Source organism: Giraffa tippelskirchi, chromosome 9 (assembly GCF_054371585.1).
Source record: "Giraffa tippelskirchi isolate mGirTip1 chromosome 9, T2T-mGirTip1v1.2.pri, whole genome shotgun sequence".
Taxonomy (NCBI): Eukaryota; Metazoa; Chordata; class Mammalia; order Artiodactyla; family Giraffidae; genus Giraffa; species Giraffa tippelskirchi.
Genome location: NC_137283.1, coordinates 93,916,280 through 93,936,774, shown reverse-complemented (window position 1 = coordinate 93,936,774; position 20,495 = coordinate 93,916,280). Strand labels below are relative to the sequence as shown.

The 20,495-nt window shown below is 40.8% G+C and overlaps 1 protein-coding gene across 3 annotated transcripts in view; it reads left to right on the top strand.

The window, feature by feature from the left end:
- TPD52L1 (TPD52 like 1) overlaps positions 1 to 20,495 on the top strand; it is an 88,152-nt gene that overhangs the window by 32,910 nt on the left and 34,747 nt on the right. Inside the window, exon 1 of one of the 3 annotated variants that reach the window (XM_081524423.1) lies at positions 16,105 to 16,159. The exons of the other annotated variants lie outside the window; for them this stretch is intronic. Within the exon in view, the coding sequence (XP_081380549.1) occupies positions 16,132 to 16,159 (28 nt within the window). The 5' untranslated portion in view covers positions 16,105 to 16,131. Of the gene's footprint in view, positions 1 to 16,104; positions 16,160 to 20,495 lie in introns of those variants that run through there. 3 annotated transcript variants of the gene reach the window in all.

The following is a 20,495-nucleotide window of genomic DNA, read 5'->3' as shown; positions in this document are numbered from 1 at the left end:
AGCCACAGCCTTGTGAGTTGTTGCTTATCTGCTCAAGTGTCTCTTAAGTTTCATGAGAGCAAAGACTTTGTCTGCTCTCATGATCATTATATTTCTAGAAACTAGACCAGGGCCAATCTAACTGTGACACCGCTTATATCATATTATGTCATTTAAAATCAGTTGTTCTCAATCTTGACTGCCCATCAGTGTCGCCTGTGGGACTTAAAAAAACACAAATGTGCAAGGTTGACCTCAAAGATTCCAGCTCATTTGACCTGGAGTGATGCCTTAAATTTAGCTCTAAAGGCTAAATCATCAAAGGCTCAGGAAAACAAGAAAAGATAAGCTTTGCATAGCTTCCAAAGTTGTGGTTGTTTTCTAAGACTTCCTATATTTTATGTTAAGACCTCATCTCATATCCTTAATCCTTGTGACTGTCACAGAGAGATAATAAGAAGATCAAACATGAACTTGCATCAGAAACATCTGGGGCAATTCCAAAGTGTTAATTACCATTTCAGTAATGTAAGAGCTTAATTATAGTTTGAATATTGAAACAAGTTCAGGTATGTTGCCCTGCAAATGCGGGAAATGTAAATAAATATCATCCGGGCTTCTGTCTCAATACAAGACTGACAATCGCCAAATGGTTTTTAAGAAACATACTGCAAGATAAATTGTTATTTTTTCTCTTAGCTTATATAAGACACATGACATTGATTAATGAACTTGACATAAATATTTATTTTTCATGTCAATGTATAGCAAAACAAATACAATGTTGTAAAATTAAAAAATAGAAAATAAACTAATTAAAAATAAATAAATAAATATTTATTTTATCCGTAATATGCACTTTGGTGTTTATCAGATTCCATTAAAATTGTACAACAAATTTCAGTGGAAATAGAGCTTTCCTTTTCCTCATGTTTGTGTATGTGACATCAGACTTTATTCTTAGACTCTCCACCGACCTCATCACCATGGTATCTAAACAGATTTATGAGTCTGACGTGCTGTCCGTGTGTTACACGTGAAGCACAGAGGTGAGAGCACAGAGGAGTCCTGCGTGGAGCCACTTACCTGGAGAGTGGCAGACCCGGCATTAGAATTCCTGCCCCTTAGTAGCAAAGGTGTAGTCATATTCCTAAATCGTTTGGCACAAAAATGAAAAAATAACAACCGTAAAACTGTTCCTCGGAGATACTTGGCCAAACCCATGCTTTTAATCAGAATAGTCATGTGGTGACTCTCCCACTAAGGAGCTCCGGAAAAGATTCTCCCAACTTTTTCTAGACTTTGAGGAACTACATTTAATTTATAATCTGAAAACATTTCTGAATACAGACACGTAATCTTGCTTACTGCAATGTCATTTCATCTCTCTTGTCACTTACTGAAAAAATAGCTGTGGCTCCTTTTAACACGCCTCCTAATATGAACAGTCTTTCATATAGAGAAAGAGATGTCCCTTTCCCAGATTAGAGTTTCTTTTTGTGTGTTATCACTTTGAACGTCTAAACCCTTGAATCTGTTAACTTTTTCATCTTGGTAGGTCTGTTCTCTTCATAATCTCTAATTGGCTAGTTCTCAACAACACATATCTGCCCTTTGATCCAGTTCCGTACTGAGTGGTATGAATCAAGTTCACATGCTTAGAAATGCAGGAGATGTAACTTTCCTTATTTTTCTAATTCTCGTTTTCATATCTCTTTCAAGTTCTTTTTCTAACAGGGAGACTTTTGGGGAAATGTTTGTCTTCCAAGTCAGGAATCACTTCCCTCTTTCTCCCTGCCAGGCCCTAAAGTAAAGACTTTTTTGAGTGTTAAGTGTACGACTCAGAAAGTGGCAGAATGCGTGCCATATGCTAAGTCACTTTAGTCGTGTCTGACTTTTTGCGACCCCATGGCTAGGCTCCTCTGTCCACGGGATTCTCCAGGCAAGAATACTGGAGTACGTTGCCATTTCCTTCTCTAGAGGATCTTCCCGACCCAGGGATCTAACCCGTGTCTCTTAATATCTCCTGTATTGGCAGGCAGGTTCTTTACCACTAGAGGCAGAACAGTTGGATGAATTTTTTTTAAGCAAAGTCTGTTTTCTACTCAAAGTAAAATATGATGTTCTAATCATGTGTGCAAACTTGGTATTTCTGAAATAACATATAATTTAATATTTTGTTAAAGTTAGCCCATACTTCAGAAACAAGAGTTTCTTTCCAGTGACTACTCTCATTTGAGCTCTACCCCAAACGACCATTAAAAACTTGGCCAAGTTGCTTTTCATTTCATCTTAGTGCTAAGGATTCAGATGGGTGGCAGGAACTAGGTAAACAATAGTGTCTGTAATTGGTGACATGGAAGAGTCCAAAGAGAACTGAATGAAGCCCACTAACCTTCGGAGGTGAGAGGTTACACCATCCAGTTTTCAAAGAGGCATTTGAGTGCTCTTTATTAGTGTTCTGGAGTCATTAATGTCTCCAGAAAAAAGGGAAATAAGAGAGAAGGGAGGGGATGTTATGGGCTTCCCAGGTGGAGCTAGTGGCAAAGAACCTGCCTACCATGCAGGAGACGTAAGAACCTATGCAGGAGACGTAAGAGATGCAGGTTCAATCCTTGGGTCAGAAAGATCCCCTGAGGAGGGCATGGCAACCCATTCCAGTATTCTTGCCTGGAGAATCCAATGGACAGAGAATCCAGTAGACAGAGGAGCCTGGCGTGCTATAGTCCATGGGGTCACAAAGAGTCGGACACGACTGAAGCAACTTAGCACACACACACAGGGGATGTTACAACCGAGGGTGGTTGGCAGCAGTCCCTGCTGGTGTCCACACGAGTGAGGCTGACCAGCACTTCACCTCTGCAGCTCCTGGCCAAGGGATTAGTTAGTCCAGGGCCCTGTGAGTGAACCTGTTGCTCCAGTTAAATAAGTCTGGGTCAGGATCTGGCAAGGTCAACACTGTCAAAACCCTACCAGGAACTAGGACTGTGCCCAGGGCTTCAAACCAAGACCCTCGCTCCCCGCCTGTTCTTCATGTGATCTTGAACTCTGCTTTGCTCCCTGAGAGGAGGAGCTCAAGGTTTGTCTGCCTCTAGGGATGGATGTGGTTAGTTTCCAGTGGACCTGATTACATCAAGGGCAGCCCCAAAGGCTCTCAGTCACTGTGAGGCTCTTACTGTCCTTTAAATCCTGAAAGGTGATTCAAATCTTCCGAGTCTGTTGTCTTTGAGGGCATCCTGTGTGGTACCTGAAACGTGTAGTGGCTGGGTTGCCAAGTGCTTTTCAGTTACTCCCTGGAGATGGAGAAATCACACGGTTCTTTATTTTACATCTCTAGTCATTTGCAGTGACTGCCCCTACTCTGTCCCTCTGCACACATGCTTGGATACATGGGGGTAAGGGAAATCTATTGACAGTCAAGTGACCAGCTCTTAAAGCTGGGAAGTCTAGGGACACATTGAAATGATAAGTTGCCTAAATGTAGACAAAGCAGGTTTCCTCGGTGGTAAAGAATCCGCCTGCAATGCGGGAGATGGGTTCGATCCCTGGGTCGGGAAGATCCCCTGGAGGAGGAAATGGCAACCCACTCCAGTATTCTTGCTTGGAGAATTCCATGGACAGAGGAGCCTGGTGGGCTACAGTCCATGGGGCTTGCACAGAGTCGGACATGACTGAAGTGACTTAGCACACACGCACGCAGAAAAAGCAGGAGAACATGGCTCGACCATTTTCTCTCTGTGAACACCAATTTTCTCATCTATAAGTTAGGAGTGGTGATACTTAACTGTATGAATTAATGAGCATCAAACCCACTGACCTAGTGCCTAACACACTGAGAACATGTGTCAGTTCCCTCCTGGCAGCCATAATAGTGGAAATGGGGCTGCCTCCATGCTTCCAGAACTTCTTCAGTGGTTCCCAGCTGGGTGTGGTTCTGTCCTGCAGAAGACATTGGGCAATGTCTGGAGACAGGTAGTCCCAGCTGGGGGAAGTGTCCTACTGATATCTATCTGGCAAAGACCCTGTAAACTACTGAGCATCCTACAGTGTGCAGAACAGTCTTCCATAACAAAGAATCCTCTGACCCCAAATGTCAAATTGTGCTGGGGTTGAGACACCCATCCAACTGAAAAGTCATCGCATAAAAGAACAAGTTTGGCTCATCTTCCTTCACCGTTAGGAAAAAGAACATGTAAATATACTAACATCATGTTAATATAGCATTACTGACCTCTTCTGGCCCTTAAGGAGACAAAGAGCCTATAGAATCTAGACACTGCTGTGAAACTGAATCTGATTCTGGTGAAAGAAAACTTTTTCTTTAAATGTAAGGGTGTTTTTGTTTGTTTATTTGAATTTAAACAAGCACTCTTACCTACTCAGCTGATTATGGATTGAAGGATCGAAGGCTGGATTTTATTGATTTTCATTTTTACCAAAAATATAGCCTAAAAAATAATGTTTTACAAGATTTGCATGATTCACTAAATAATTACTGATGTTTGCATGACACATAAAACCAAGAAAAAGTCAAGTGTTAAATTCTTTATTTAGACATTTATTTCAATTCAAATGAGACTCTGAAGGAAAAAGACATCAAATTTAGCTTGCCTTAATATACAAGGAAAATGTGCTAGAATTGAATACTTCTATCATGCAATGGCAACCCACTCCAGTACTCTTGCCTGGAAAATCCCATGGACAGAGGAGCCTGGTAGGCTGCAGTCCATGGGGTCGCTAGGAGTCAGACACGACTGAGCTACTTCCCTTTCACTTTTCACTTTCATGCATTGGAGAAGGAAATGGCAACCCACTCCAGTGTTCTTGCCTGGAGAATCCCAGGGACGGGGGAGCCTGGTGGGCTGTCGTCTATGGGGTCGCACAGAGTCGGACATGACTGAAGCGACTTAGCAGCAGCGGCATCATGAAATATCAGATGTCAATGAAAAATTTTAAATGACTTCCTGCACAAGAATGCTTTGGAATCATAGGGCAGTGTTAAAGCTTGACTTTTCTTGTGTTTCCACATTGTTGCACCACCGGATGAAGTCTCCTTAGTGGATGATTACCACCTCACTGCCTGCGTTGGGTTGCCTGGGACACATCGCCATGGTTTAGAGCTGCTGTGTGTGCGTGCTAAGTCGCTTCAGTCATGTCTGACTCTTTGTGGCAGTATGAACTGTAGCCCATCAGGCTCCTCTGTCCATGGGATTCAACAGGCGAGACTACTGCCTGGGTTGCCATGCCCCTCTCCAGGGGATCTTCCCAACACAGGAATGGAACCCGAGGCTCCTGTGTTGCAGGAGGATTCTTTACTACTGAGCCACCGGGGAAGCCCTTAGAGTTGCTAGCATGTGTTAAACTTCTGAGGTGCATCTATCTAAAAGAATGTACATTTTAAAGCCACTGATTATTATTTAAACCCTTCTTTCAGTCATTTTACTTGAATAAATAAATTCTTAAGATAGTTTGATCTTTTTTAAAAAAAACCAGTTCTTGCTTAGTCATTTGTTAAAAATGTGTTGAAAATTGACTACATGTGTACAGAATTGTACTAACTACAAACTAATTTAAGTACATATTTTCTTTGAAAGAATTTGCATTCAAAATATAGGAAATGTTTTCACAAAATAGAAACAAATGATATACACAGTTTCTCATCAGTTCAACACGACCTGATTTTTAAATGTTCCTCAGTAGTCATTGGTCCCCAGAATGAGCAAAGGCTTGTATGTCTGAGAATGTGGGGACAGCAGACCAGCCTCTGGTAACTGCTGACCACGGTGGGTCTGTGAGCACGGTCTGAGGCTGTTGAAGATGATGACGCTGGGTCTTTGCGTTCTCCCTGTCCCTCCCCTGCTGATCTCCAAAGTCACTGTCTCTTCAGTTCAGTTCAGTCGCTCAGTCGTGTCCGACTCTTTGCGACCCCATGGACTGCAGCACACTGGGCTTCCCTGTCCAGCACCAACTCCCAGAGCTTGCTCAAACTCATGTCGATCGAGTTGATGCCATCCAACCATCTCATCCTCTGTTGTCCCCTTCTCCTCCTGCCCTCAATCTTTCCCAACATCAGCGTCTTTTCCAATGAGTCAGCTCTTCACATCAGTGGCCAAAGTATTGGAGTTTCAGCTTCAGCATCAGTCATTCAGGACTGATTTCCTTTAGGATTGACTGGTTTGATTTCCTTGCAGTCCAAGGGACTCTCAAGAGTCTTTTCCAACATCATAGCTCAAAAGCATCAATTCTTCGGTGCTTCCCTGTAGCTGAAATGGTAAAGTACCTGCCTGCAATGCAGGAGACCAGGGTTCAATCCCTGGGTGGGGAAGATCCTCTGAAGAAAGGAGTGGCAATCCACTCCAATATTCTTGCCTGGAGAATTCCACAGACAGAGAAGCCTGGCAAGCTACAGTTCATGGGGTCACAAAGAGTCACTCAGTCATGTCTGACTGATGTCATGTCTAACAGACACACACAGCTTTCTTTATAGTCCAATCCATACATGACCACTGGAAAAAACCATAGCTTTGACTGGATGGACCTTTGTTGGCAAAGTAATGTCTCTGCTTTTTAATATGCTGTCTAGGTTGGACATAGCCTTTCTTCCAAGAAGCAAGCGTCTTTTAATTTCATGGCTGTAGTCACCACTGCAATGATTTCGGAGCCCAAAAAAATAAATTCTCTCACTGTTCTCATTGTTTCCCCATCTATTTGCCATGATGTAATGGGACCAGATGCCACGATATTAGTTTTTGAATGTTGAGTTTTATACCAGCTTTTTCACTATCCTCTTTCACTTTCATTAAGAGGCTCTTTAGTTCTTTCTTCGCTTTCTGCTTTAAGGGTGGTGTCATCTGCATATCTGAAGTTATTGATATTTCTCCCAGAAATCTTGATTCCAGCTTCTGCTTCATCCAGCCTGGCATTTCACATGATATACTCTGCATGTAAGTTAAATAAGCAAGATGCCAGTATACAGCCTTGATGTACTCCTTTCCCAATTTTGAACCAGTCCATTGTTCCATGTCCGGTTCTAACTCTTCCTTCTTGACCTGCATGTAGATTTCTCAGGAGGCAGGTCAGGTGGTCTGGTATTCCCATCTCTTTAAGAATTTTCCACAGTTTGTTGTGATCCACACAGTCAAAGGCTTTGGCATAGTCAATAAAGCAGAAGTAGATGTTTTTCTGGAACTCTCTTGCTTTCTCTATGATCCAACGGATGTTGGCAATTTGATCTCTGGTTCCTCTGCTTTTTCTAAATGCAGCTTGAACATCTGGAAGTTGATGGTTCACTTACTGTTGAGGCTTGGCTTGGAGAATTTTGAGCATTACTTTGCTAGCATGTGAGATGTGTGCAATTGTTGAGTAGCTTGAACGTTCTTTGGCATTGCCTTTCTTTAGGATTGGAATGAAAACTAACCTTTTCCAGTCCTGTGGCCACTGCTGAGTTTTCTAAATTTGCTAGCATACTGAGTGCAGCACTTTAACAGCATCATTTTTAGGATTTGAAATAGCTTAGCTGGAATTCTGTCATCTCCACTAGCTTTGTTTGTAGTGATGCTTCCTAAGGCCCACTTGACTTTACATTCCGGGATGTCTGACTCTAGGTAAGTGATCATACCATTGTAGTTATCTGGGTCATTAAGATCTTTTTTATTTAGTTCTTCTGCGTATTCTTGCCACCTGTTCTTAATATCTAATTTAATTCAGATGACCATTATATCTACTACTGTGGGCAAGAATCCCTTAGAAGAAATGGAATAGCCCTCATAGTCACAAAAGAGTCCAAAATGCAGTACGTGGGTGCAATCTCAAAAACAACAGAATGCTGTTTGTTTCCAAGGCAAACCATTCAATATCACAGTAATACAAATCTATACTCCAACCAGTAATGCTGAAGATGCGGAAGTTGAATGGTTCTATGAAGAGCTACAAGACTGTCTAGAACACCCAAAAAAGATGTCCTTTTCATCATAGGGGACTGGAATGCAAAAATAGGAAGTCAAGAGATACCTGGAGCAATAGGCAAATTTGACCTTGGGGTACAAAATGAAGCAGGACAAAGGCTAACAGAGTTTTGCCAAGAGAACTCTCTGGTCATAGCAAACACTCTCTTCCAACAACCCAAGAGAAAACTCTGCATGTGGACATCACCAGATGGTCAATACTGAAATCAGATTGATTTTATTCTTTGCAGCCAAAGATGGTGAAGCTCTATACAGTCAGCAAAAGCAAGACCAGGAGCTGACTGTGGCTCAGATCATGAAGTCCTTATTGCCAAATTCAGACTTAAATTGAAGAAAGTAGGGAAAACCACTAGACCATTCAGGTATGTCCTAAATCAAATCCCTTACAATTTGGGGATTTGACAAATAGATTCAAGGGATTAGATCTGATAGACAGAGTGCCTGAAGAACTATGGACAGAGGTTCTTGACATTGTACGGAAGGCAGTGATCAAGACCATCCCCCAAAAAAAGAAATGCAAAAAGGCAAAGTGGTCGTCTGAGGAGATCTTACAAATAGCTGAGAAAAGAAGAGAAGCTAAAGGCAAAGGAAAAAAGGAAAGATATACCCATGTGAATGCAGAGTTCCCAATAATAGCAAGGAAAGATAAGAAAGCCTTTCTCAGTGATCAGTGCAAAGAAATAGAGGAAAACAATAGAATGGGAAAGACTAGAGATCTCTTCAAGAAAATTCGAGATACCAAGGAAACCGTCTCCTCAGCCACCTTCTAAAATCCAGACCCTTGGGACTTCTCTTGCCGTCCAATTTTTAAGACCCCGCATTCCCAGTGCAGGGGGCACATGTTCGATCCCTGGTTGGGATTCCGCATGTCACATGGGTGTGGCCAATATGTAAGTAAATAAATGAATGTTTAAAAAATAATAGTAAAGTAAAGTCAAACCCAGACCCCTTTGGCCCAGGTCCATTTTGCTCAGCTTGTGTAAGTTTTCCTTGTGCATGTTCCTTTATCAACTTTATATTGGAGATTAAAATCACCATTCACGATTCAGAAGTGTGCATTGTCTCCCTCTGGTACCAAAGCTGTAGACTGAAATGAGTTATTTAATGGTTTATACCTATACTGTATATATACTGTCCTTGTGGTGATAGCATTGACACATTTGAAAAGACTCATCTATTCTTTTTACTCCTATATATTTTAAAAGTCTATCTTCCCCCCCAAAATAGGGTATGATTTTGGATTGCAATTTGTAAGAATTGGCAACTCTCTTGCTCAGAAAGACTCCCTGATTCAGTAATTTTTCTTGTCTTTTCTATTTTCTTGGTGATTTTTGACCAGAGGTTCCAATCATTCTCCTATTATATGCTACAACTGTGCTAAGTGCTGGAGATTCAGACATAATGAAGACAGAGTCTGTATTCTCAAAGAGTTCTTAGGTAAAGACTAATAAACCCTGAAGTCAGTGTGATGAGTGCTGGAGCAGAACCAGTCAGAACAGATAAGACACCTATATGAGAAAGCAGTTAATTCAGGGAAAAACTTCACAGTGTGGGTACCATTTGACCTGGGCTTCCCAGGTAGCTCAGACGGTAAAGTGTCTGCCTGCGATGTGGGAGACCCAAGTTCAATCCGTGGGTTGCGAAGATCCCCTGGAGAAGGAATGGCAACCCACTCCAGTATCCTTGCCTGGAGAATCTCGTGAACAGAGGAGCCTGTTGGGCTACTGTCCATGGGATTGCAGAGTCGGACACGATTTAGCGACTGACACTTTCACTTTCTGAGACTGAAGGACTTCCCAGGTGACACGAGTGGTAAAGAACCCACCTGCCATTGCAGGAAACATAAGAGACACGGATGCAATCCCTAGGTTGGGAAGATCCCCTGGAGGAGGGCATGGCAACCCATTCCAGTATTCTTGCTTAGAGAATCCCATGGACAGAGGAGCCTGGAGGGTTACTGTCCATAGGATTGCCAAGAGTTGGACATCACTGAAGTGGCTTAGCAGGCAGGCTGGCTGAGGAAGAAGCAGTGCTGAACACATGAAGATGCCAGGGAAGGGTATGACTTGCCAAAGAGTAGCGTGAGTAGAGGATTGGGAGCTGAGATTGCCCAGTGCTCTGAGAATGGCTGATGAGCTGACGTAGGTGGAGAGCAGGCTGCCTGATAAAGACTTCCGAAGGGCTCAGTATAGAGGGGCTCTATCCAGTCTTGATGCTCTGCTAAGATGGTTATATTTTATTCTGTATCTAGTAAAGAGCCATCAAAGGCTCTACAGTGATGTTATAGACCAGCTTATCCTTAGGTGAGCTAGGTATGATGTAGGGGCCCCAAGGAACCCGACTAGAAAGATCTGGACTTTTTTTCTTAATATGTATCTATTTTAGAAAATTTGAAGAATGCAGAAAAGAGGAAATAAATGAAAAAGTCACCTATAAATCCACTTCGCAGTAATACTCACTTTAAATATTTTGTGGATTTCCTCCATATAGTCTTTTCCTATGCATAGAAAATATATGCATTTTACATAAAATTTGTTTTAAAATTTCAAACTAGAGTTTTATATGTTTTAAAGTTAGCATGATATTTTGAGCTTTTAATGTTATCATTAATTGTTTTTCTGGAAAATGATGTTTTACAATGCAAAATGTTTGTTTTTAATGGACTTATCATGAAGTGTAAAAATAATCCTCCATTTTTTTGACATTTAACATTTCACTGTTTTGTTGTTAGTTTTCAATATTTGTCTTTAAGAGAGTTTGCTGAACATACCAGTTAGTATTGTTAAAAATAACACATCAGTGATATTGTATAATTTTTAATTGATTCCACTGAAACGAGATAATAAATGTTGTTTGTCCTGAATGGAAATGAGGCATTTGCTTTGATGGTAGTGAGAGTAATTTGAGTTAGACATTAGAAAGGACTTTCTTACTCTAACAATGGGAGACATATTTGTAACCATGGGACTCCTGAACCTATAGTCTCATTTTCTGGATATCTTAAAAGATAAATAGCCAGGACCTAAGTACTTATCTTTCTTACCTGAATTGACTAGGATAGGTAGTATCTTGTATATATATATTTATATTTTTGTTATCCTTTTAAATTTTACTTATACATAATTTTGAAATTATAAAATGAAAATTTTGAGAAATTTTAACAGTTATATACTATGTTAGTCCATTCAGGCTGCCATAACAAAAATGCCATAGACTGAGTGGCTTAAACAACAGAAATATATTTATCACACTTCTAGAGGCTAGGAAGTCCAAGATCAAGGTGCCAGCAGATTCTGTGTCTGGTGGGAATCTACTTCCTGGTTCATAGACAGCCATCTTTTGCTATATCTTCACATGGTGGAAAGGGAGAGAACTCTCAGGGGTCTCTTTTATAAGAGCACTAATCCCATTCATGAGGCCTCCACCCTCATTACCTAGAAGTGTTAGTCACTCAGTCATGTCCAACTCTTTGTGACCCTATAGACTGTAGCCCGCCAGGCTCCTCTGTCCAGGCAAGAATACTGGCATGGGTTGCCATTTCCTTCTCCAGGGGATCTTCCCAACCTAGGAATTGAACCTGGGTCTCCTGCATTGCAGGCAGCTTCTTTACCATCTGAGCCACCAGGGAAGCCCTCATGACCTAATCTCTTCCCAAAGACCCCACCTCCTAATATCATCACATTGGAGATTATGATTTCAACATGTGAATTTGGGGGGACCACAAATATCCAGTCAATTGCATATACTTATTGTAACCAGCCAGGTAATACAGAGGTATATGGAACAGTTAATCTTTTCCCTGTCCAATCTCACCCTTTTGCAATAAATAGCATTAATGATTTGGTGTGTATTTTTTCTCACCTTTCTCAGTACACTTACAAACACACAGACATTCATGTTCACATATAAAAGGTATTTCTGTTGAGCAGAGTACTAAGTGCTGGATATTTATCCCAAGGGAGCAAAACACCATGCACCAACGCCAGGAGAGAATTTTAAACACTCATGTCCATTATATCTTGATATTGAAGTTGCCAAGGAAAATACAGCAACACCGTCAAGCACTCGATGGAACAGTGCTTTGCTTACATAGAAAGAGCACGATCAGCTTCATTAGTGTGCCTGGGTCCCTCAGGACTAGCAAGTCCCCTCCGTCCCCTCCCTTACCCAGGTTGACAAGGGCAGTGGATCTTACTTGCTCCTCTCCTTTCTACCATCATCAGCAATGGACAGGAATGATCCCAACCCCACCCCTGTGGAGTCTGAAATACTGAAAGCTGGGGTGTGCTTGAAGGCCATTGCCACGTGCTTAAGCAGAGCAAAAAAGCACCCACTAAGCCTGAGATAAGGAAAGAGATTCCCTTACGAGGTGATAAACCCTGCAGAGGCCATGTGGGCTCTTTATCTCTTGGTCTGAAATATCCCAGGCCCAAGGCCCCTTCTTATTCTGCCAGATGGAGGTCCGAAGACCTCATTCTTGAGACTCCCTTTCCCAACAATTTTTATTCTTCTTCCCAAGTGGGTCATAGGCAAACATGACTCGACAATTTGCTTTAACACATTTAACAACACACAATGAACCTTCCTCCTGGTCCATGCATGTCGATCCAATTCATTATTTTTAATAACTGAAAAATAGTACTCTGTGTGAGTATACTGTGCTTGTCTCTGACATTTCTATACTAATGAGCATCCAGGTTTTTTTTTTCTAGTTTTCTACCGCTGCCAACAATGCTGCTGTAAATATTTCATACCTGTTTTCTTAAGTGTTCTTTTCTTCTGTAAGATTGATTCGCAGAAGCGGGAGGGCAGGGTCAGAGGGGCTCTCGATCAGCTGTCACAGTCCGAAAGTGAGTGACGTGACGTGACCTGTTTCTCTACAACCTTACCAGCACAGGCTGTGCTCCCACGTTCGCAGTTTTGCTAATCTCTTAGATGAAAAATCATATGATTTTTCAATTTTAATTTGCGTTTTCCTTCTTACCAGTAAGGTTATATTTTCATATTTTATTTAGCCATTGCATTTTCTTGTATTTAACTTGCCTTAAAAGGAACAAACTTGCCTTTATGCATGCTAAATCACTTCAGCCGACTCTTTGCGACCCTGTGGACTGTAGCCTGCCAGGCTCCTCTGTCCACAGGATTCTCCATACTGGAGCAGGTGGCCATGCTTTCCTCAGGGGATCTTCCCGACTCAGGGAATTGAATCCCCATTGCCTCTGTCTCCTGCGCTGGCAGGTGGATTCTTTACCACTAGTGCCACCTGGGAAACCCTGAACTTTCCTAGTTCTTGCATATTTTATTTCTGCTAAAGATTTCATGATTCAGAAACACATCTTTCTAGCTCCTTTAGCATTTATTTTCCTCCTCAGATTTCAGGAGAACAAGAGGTTCTTCTCCTGGACATTGTCAATAGCAGCTAATTGAAATGCTGAAGTTTTGATAAGCGAAACTGGATAAATGTGAATGTTATTGAACTGATTGTTTAACTTAAAGGGAAGACTGCCTATACCTCATGCTCTTTAAATGAGCAGGCATTGGAGTGAGACTGTGGTACCTGTGGCTGACGGTATAAGAAGGAAGAGGGGAGAGGAAGGGAGAACAGGACAAGGGATTTCTTTTTTAAAAAATGAGTGTTAATTTTTGTTGATGAGTTTGGATCCAGGATAGTTTATTACCCTGGGCTCTTCTTGTAATAGAAAAGAGACCATCTCCCTTCTCGTTCAAGGCAAAAATCTGAGGCTGGGTGTTAAATTTGGAGGATTTATCTTTTGTCAGTTTTTATTTCTTTTTCCAAATTCCATGAGAGGCAAACTTGAATATGTATGTATGGGGCTGGGAGTTGTGAAATGAAGATGGGGATGCAAAAGAAAAGGATGATTTAAAGGTTTAGATGGTCTACCTATTTTGGGTTTGTCTATACACACCCCTGCAATAATTTTATTTTTCTGCAGCAGTGTAGGAGTTTATTCAGAGAAGGAAGTTCCTAGAGTCTGTCTCTCAGGAAGATTAGCTATTTTTTGTTTTTCCACAACTATTTGTTTGTTTTTTAGTCACAAATTTGTGGCTGCTCTTTTTATGACTGTGTTTTTGGGTTGCTTTGGTCTGAGTTGCAGATTTATCCACCACGCATCTATTTTGTGTGTGTTGAATTGTGCCTTTCAAGACTAGCAAATGATGGTTTGAAATGGGAAACATATTCTAAGTGCCTTAATCTTATACTTGAAACATAGGCCATTGGAGAGCCAGGAAGATTCACAACAAATATTTTACATCTTTTCATTGAAAATTGACTTCATGTTTTTCTCCGTGGTTTGGAGTGTGTTCACTTGAAATGCTTGTAAGCAACAGAAGCCATTGGTGTGAATAAGGCCACGTGACCTCAGGTGAGAATAAAAGCTCAGGTCTGCGTGGCTCACTCTTTGCTTGTGATGCATGCTTTTTTTTGCTCTTTGCTTGTGGTCCCATGGGAGTGACGTTCAGAAACAGCCCCTGACAGAACGCATCTACCACATCAACTGTAAGGAACTTAAGCTTCTCTGTTGCTGGCTTTCATTTCAGAAAACCTAACTAATGTCTTATGTTTATTCCCTTGACCCACTTTTAAACATTTTTTTTAAAAAAACTTTTTTTACAGTATTCACAGTTATCTTTTATCAATATATTCTAAACAACATAAATTAACCCTAATGTTGGAAAGTATAATACACCTATGTCCTGGGTGACAGGAAGAGAACCTTTCTATCACAAATGTTGCTGTTGTTCAGTCGCTCAGTCGTGTCTGACACTTTGCAACCCCATGGACTGCAGCACGTCGGGTTTCCCTGTCCATCACTATCTCCTGGAGTTTGCTCAGACTCATGTCCATTGAGTTGATGATGCCATCCAACCATCTTATCCTCTGTCATCCCCTTCTCTTCCTGCCTTCAGTCTTTCCCAGCGTCATGGTCTTTTTCAGTGATTTGGCTCTTCTCATCAGGTGGCCAAAGTCCTGAGTGTATGTCTAGTTTCAGTTTGTGGGGATGGTGGGTAAGATCCTGCTGTAGGCGTTTTCTTTCTGTTACCAAATGGAGTTAACTTTCTTGGGTCACCCATCATGTCTTAAGGATCCTAATTCATCTTAATCTTTCTCATTTTACTTACTTGTATCTTTTTCAAGGAAGTAGAAACTTAGAATTGTTTTATCTGGAATTATGGAGGTATAAACTCAGGCAGAACATTGATAGAATGAAAGCTAGCCTCAGGTTTAGCATAGTTCTTGAAGGGACTAGATGCAGTAACAGAGATGGAGTGCTGCTACCAGGGCAGCTGACATATTGATGTGTGTTGATTGTTACTTCTCTGCCATGTTACTTACCACTTTTGTCAATGGCCATCACACTGGTTGTAAGTCTTGGTCATCTTGTTGTCAACACCACAGAAAGACAGGTGTTCCCCTGACTAAACAGCAGATTTAATGTATAGACATTTGAATAGCACATATGTAAGGTCGTGATAGATAATTAAATTATTCCACAGATATTTATGGAGTACCAAGTATTGAGTGAATAAAGTACCTCATAATCTAATGAAGGAGAAAGACAATGATGAATCATACAGTTAAAGTACAGCATAAGTGCTAAACATCTTGATGTCGTTGAACTCTCTGTGTCCTTTCCAATGCTTACCAAATAATCCTTTGCTGTTCATTTGGTTTCTCAAATAGATATTGTTCTGAGAAAGTAAAGAGCACAGACTTTCCTGTTAGAAATTTGATGTACTTGACAAACAATCTCCCAGAAAACCTGTTAGTAAAAGCTATCATCTAAGAGGCTGATTACCACAGTGTGAAATAGTGACATAAAATATCTGGACCTAAGAAACCCCAGATGACAACTTGGAATCTGACGTCTCTCAAATATGCAGCCAACCCGGTGATCCCAACCTGAATGGCCAGCTAGTCTTTCACAATAATAATGGCCTGCTAGTCTTTCACACTGTACTTAATGCAATGACATTTCCTATAGCTCAGTAAAATGATGCCACAAAGCAAGCCACTCACATGGGCCTGGACAGTGGCACTCTAGCCGTAGGGGGAACAAGGTCTGCCCATCCTCAAATGCCCACAGTTTTCAGTGTCTTCAGGAGCACCCTGAAGATGTGGGTTGGGTGGGAGCCCAGGGAAGCCTTGGATAAATGGGGCCAGTTCATGCTATCTGGGATTCTTATCCTGGGAGGTGAGTAAGAGCCCTGGTCAGACCTTAGTCACAGAAATGATCATTTAGATTTAAGTGCATCCTGGATTGATCTGAGCTCCTTGAAGATAGACTACCTTTTGGGGCTGTGCAATGCTTGTGTAAGCACTGGGTGCCATATACTTTCTGCTAACTTTAGTTTTCTGTTGAATTTTGGTGACCTCATCAATACCCAATGCAAAGGTATGTTTCCTTATACAGTCAGAAGACAGTTACCTTGTACATATGTATGAGTGAGAAATGGAAGGAAATATTTCGTACATATGTTCATCTGTATCTGTAGTAGCTTGTTACTTCCATCTCCAGCCAAATTTAGGTTTTGATCAGTCATAAATTTTTCTTTAGAGATGAATCTATTTTAACTAGCATCTAACTATGTGGGTTATCACCTAAATGGCATATTTTTTAAAAAAGTAGAAAGATGGAGTATAAGAATTTAATTTAGTCTTCTACAACCTCAGAAGCATCTTTAGATAAAATACTTAGTAAAAAGCATGAAGTCTTCCTTTAGTTAGCTGATTAATAACTCTCAGGCTAAGCATTACAGAGATGACTTGTTTTAGTTACATTATTAAATGACGCCAAAGCTTTAGAAAACAATGCTTTTGATAGTGGTGATTCATGTGTCCTTCATATTTTAAAAAGGATAAGAAACTTTTACAAAACAGTGTCTGAAATGTTTTCTTCATAAACTTAGTTAATTATAATTATAGTAATATATAGTATTGTGTGTTTTACTGCAATTTATAATGCAAATTGTAATGTAGCTTATACTCTATATATGCTATTTAGTAGCAATATGTAGAGTAGTATATGTCCTAATATGTAGAGAAAGCAAAAAAGGCAACATGGTAGATTAATTTAAGGCACACAATGTGTTAGCTTGTTTTCCTAGTGTTGTTGGCAACTTGGTAGGATTCTTAGACCAGAAACTGAAGAGGAAGCGGAGAGAGAATTTGGAGAAAGATGAGGTGGTTCAAAAACAGGAATGAATAGGATATGACAGAGGGACATAGCATGTGACAGCCTGTTGGGTTTTGAAGCCTTGGTGGGAAACTCTTAGGCAAGCTAGTTGGAATCATCACTTGTAGACCGCTATAGAAAGTTTTGAATGCTAGTATTAGAATTTTCAAATTTAGTCTAGAAACAAATCTCATCCATTGAATGTTTTTTAAACTAGGTTTTGACATGATGAGAGTATTGTGTTCAAAATATTAATCTGAGTGTTGTGTAGGTTGAGTGGTGGAGAAAGCCACTGAAAGCAAGGAGATAAAATTTAGCTGAGATTTAAATGTTTTTGGGTGTGTAGTGGTAAAAGCCTAAATCAGAGTAGCGGTAGGCACAGCAAGCAATATTGGGTCGTAGCAGTGAAAATTCAAAAGGATAGACAAATATGACAGATAATGAAGAAATATGCAAAGGGCATCAAGAAGACTTGATAGGATGTAGAAAACAAACTTATGGTTATCAAAGGGGAAAGGGGGTGGGAAAAGGATAAAACAGGAATTTGGGACTAGCAGATACAAACTGCTATATATAAAATAGACAACAAGGTCCTACTATATAGCACAGGGAGCTGTAGTCAATATCCCATAATAAACCTTAATGGAAAAGAATATGAAAAATCTATAAATATATATGTATAACTGAACCACTTTGCCATATACAAGAAACTAATACAACGTTGTAAATCAGCTATATTTCAGTTAACAAAAAAGAAGAGTTGATCGCGTGGTTTTCTATTCTAGGGTATTGGTTCAATGACCGTTATTTGAGCAACTCCTATGCAGAAGGTTTGGGAGATGAAAGCCCACCCTGGACTTTTTCCAGTGTTCAATGGTGGCGAAGCTGCCTATATTAAAGCTACAGACTGTCATAGGTGACAGTCGGGGTTTATGTTTCACCCCTGTTCTCAAAGGTGGAGATAGGTTATCCCTGCCCAGTTATGTCCTGCCTTAGGGTTCAAGCCTTGATTTTAGGATGTGGCAGTGCAGAGGTCTCACTATATTGCTGTTAGCATTTGAGGCCTCTGCCAAAACTACAAGGCGGTGCATAAGAAACAATATTTTGGCTTCTTTGTGGAAGATTTAGTGAATGTACAGAAAGGATTCTAATAAATAAATTTGTTTTATAGCTTTAATTTCTATCCTCCTCAAATTAATATTTATTAGAGGCTTTGTACACTTAAAGATAATCATAAATCCAACAGTAATGAGATTAGCTCAGTTGTTTTTTCCTGAGGGAATAAGTGGAGATACTTTGAAGTTTTATGTTAAAAGAATGCTGAGAGCTATTTTTACCAAACATCCTAAAGAAAATGTGATTAAATAATAAATATTGCAGTCTGAAATTTATTATTTAAAACATGGTTAATTTTCATTTAAGCTATTTTATTGAATTCTTTTTTTAAGTCCTAGGATAGCTGTGTGTTCTTTTTGACAATATACACTATTCTTCTTTGTTAGGTTAAATTTATTTGTTAATTTCTGAATATTGGTGCAAACACACACATACATGCAAGATTATTTTGCTTTTTAAAAGAAATTCTGTAACTTTTCTGTATTTGCCAGCAATTCAGGATATGATCACTCAACTGAAATCATAGTTCATTTTAACTCATAGCTGTCTGTACTGTTTCAATCATATACATGAAGCCACAACCTAATCCATTGACTCTTGAGAGTCCCTTGGAAAATAAAGAGATCAAACCAGTCCATCCTAAATGAAATCAACCCTGAGTATTCATTAGAAGGACTGATGCTGAAGTTGAAGCTCCAATACTTTGGCCACCTGATGCGAAGAGCTGACTCACTGGAAAAGACCCTGGTGCTGGGAAAAACTGAGGGCAAGAGGAGAAGGGGATGACAGAGGATGAGATGGTTGGATGGCATCACTGACTCAATGGACATGAGTTTGAGAAAACTCAGGGAGATAGTGATGGACAGAGAAGCCTGACATGCTACAGTTCAGTTCAGTCGCTCAGTCATGTCCGACTCTTTGCGACCCCATGAATCACAGCACACCAGGCCTCCCTGTCCATCACCAACTCCCGGAGTTTACCCAAACCCATGTCCATCGAATCGGTTCATGCTACAGTTCATGGGGTCACAAAGAGTCGGACATGACTTAGCGACTGAACAACAACAGCAATCCATTGGAGCACTTGACAAGGATGCATTAAAAGTATGTTGATACCAGTGGCTGATTTCATTTCAAGACTAGAGGGAAGATATTTTCATCCAGAGCTCGCTCTTGATTTGTGTTTGCCAACATTTTGTTTACTATTCTTCAAATGGTTGCGACATATAGAAGGATTAGGAGTCGGACTAGCCTCAACTAGAGCCCAACGACTTGTGACCGAGCCAGACTCCAAACACAGCTCCTGTGAGTGAGAGTCCCCGTTAGCAAAGGCTGAGACCAGCCCACAATGACTTCTCAGTTGGATCTGGTTCAGTTTGTTGTCATTCAGCCCTATATTCGGGACTGACCCATCTGTGTCATTACTGGCCAGTGGTAGATATAGTGAAAGCAGGCAGATGCTAGCATTGGATGAGTATTTACAGACCTACCTGCTTCCCCAGGATGTCACCTCACCAATGTAGAAGCACGAATCCTGCAGTAGAGTCAGACCTGTGGATATTTGTTACTTTTGTTAAAACTGTATATTTTGTTGCGTGTACTAAATGAAAGGAAATCAATTCCGAATATTCATTAAAAGGACTGATGCTGAAGCTCCAATACTTTGGTCATCTGATGTGAAGAGCTGACTCACTGGAAAAGACCCTGATGCTGGGAAAGATTGAAGGCAGGAGGAGAAGGGGATGACAGAGGACTAGATGATTGGATGGCATCACCGACTCAACGGACATGAGTTTGAGCAAGCTCTGGGAGTTGGTGATATACAGGGAAGCCTGGCATGCTGCAGTCCATGGGGTCGCAAAGAGCTAGGCATGACTGAGTGACTGAACAACAACAACTAAATGAAAATAAAATGGCCATCTTTGCATGCCAAGTACTCCACAGCAGGACCACAAGATTTATTCACGCTACATCTTGGTGTACATACATGTGCTCCATTTCGTTTTTTAAACCTATCCCTGATCTATACCTGTATCCCTACCACCCTTGGGCTTTGGATAGTGTGGAAGAACAAATGGTTTAGTGCATTCCAGTACAATCATTTTTAAAGCCCCTTGAAGTAATACTCAATTCCTCAGTAAAATTACCCTCGAGCTCAGAGTTCTCATTTTTAGCTGCCCCTTCCCTTTTCTCAGCTGGGAGTGGCTGGTATATGGAAGCAGGAAGGGCCCGTGCAGTG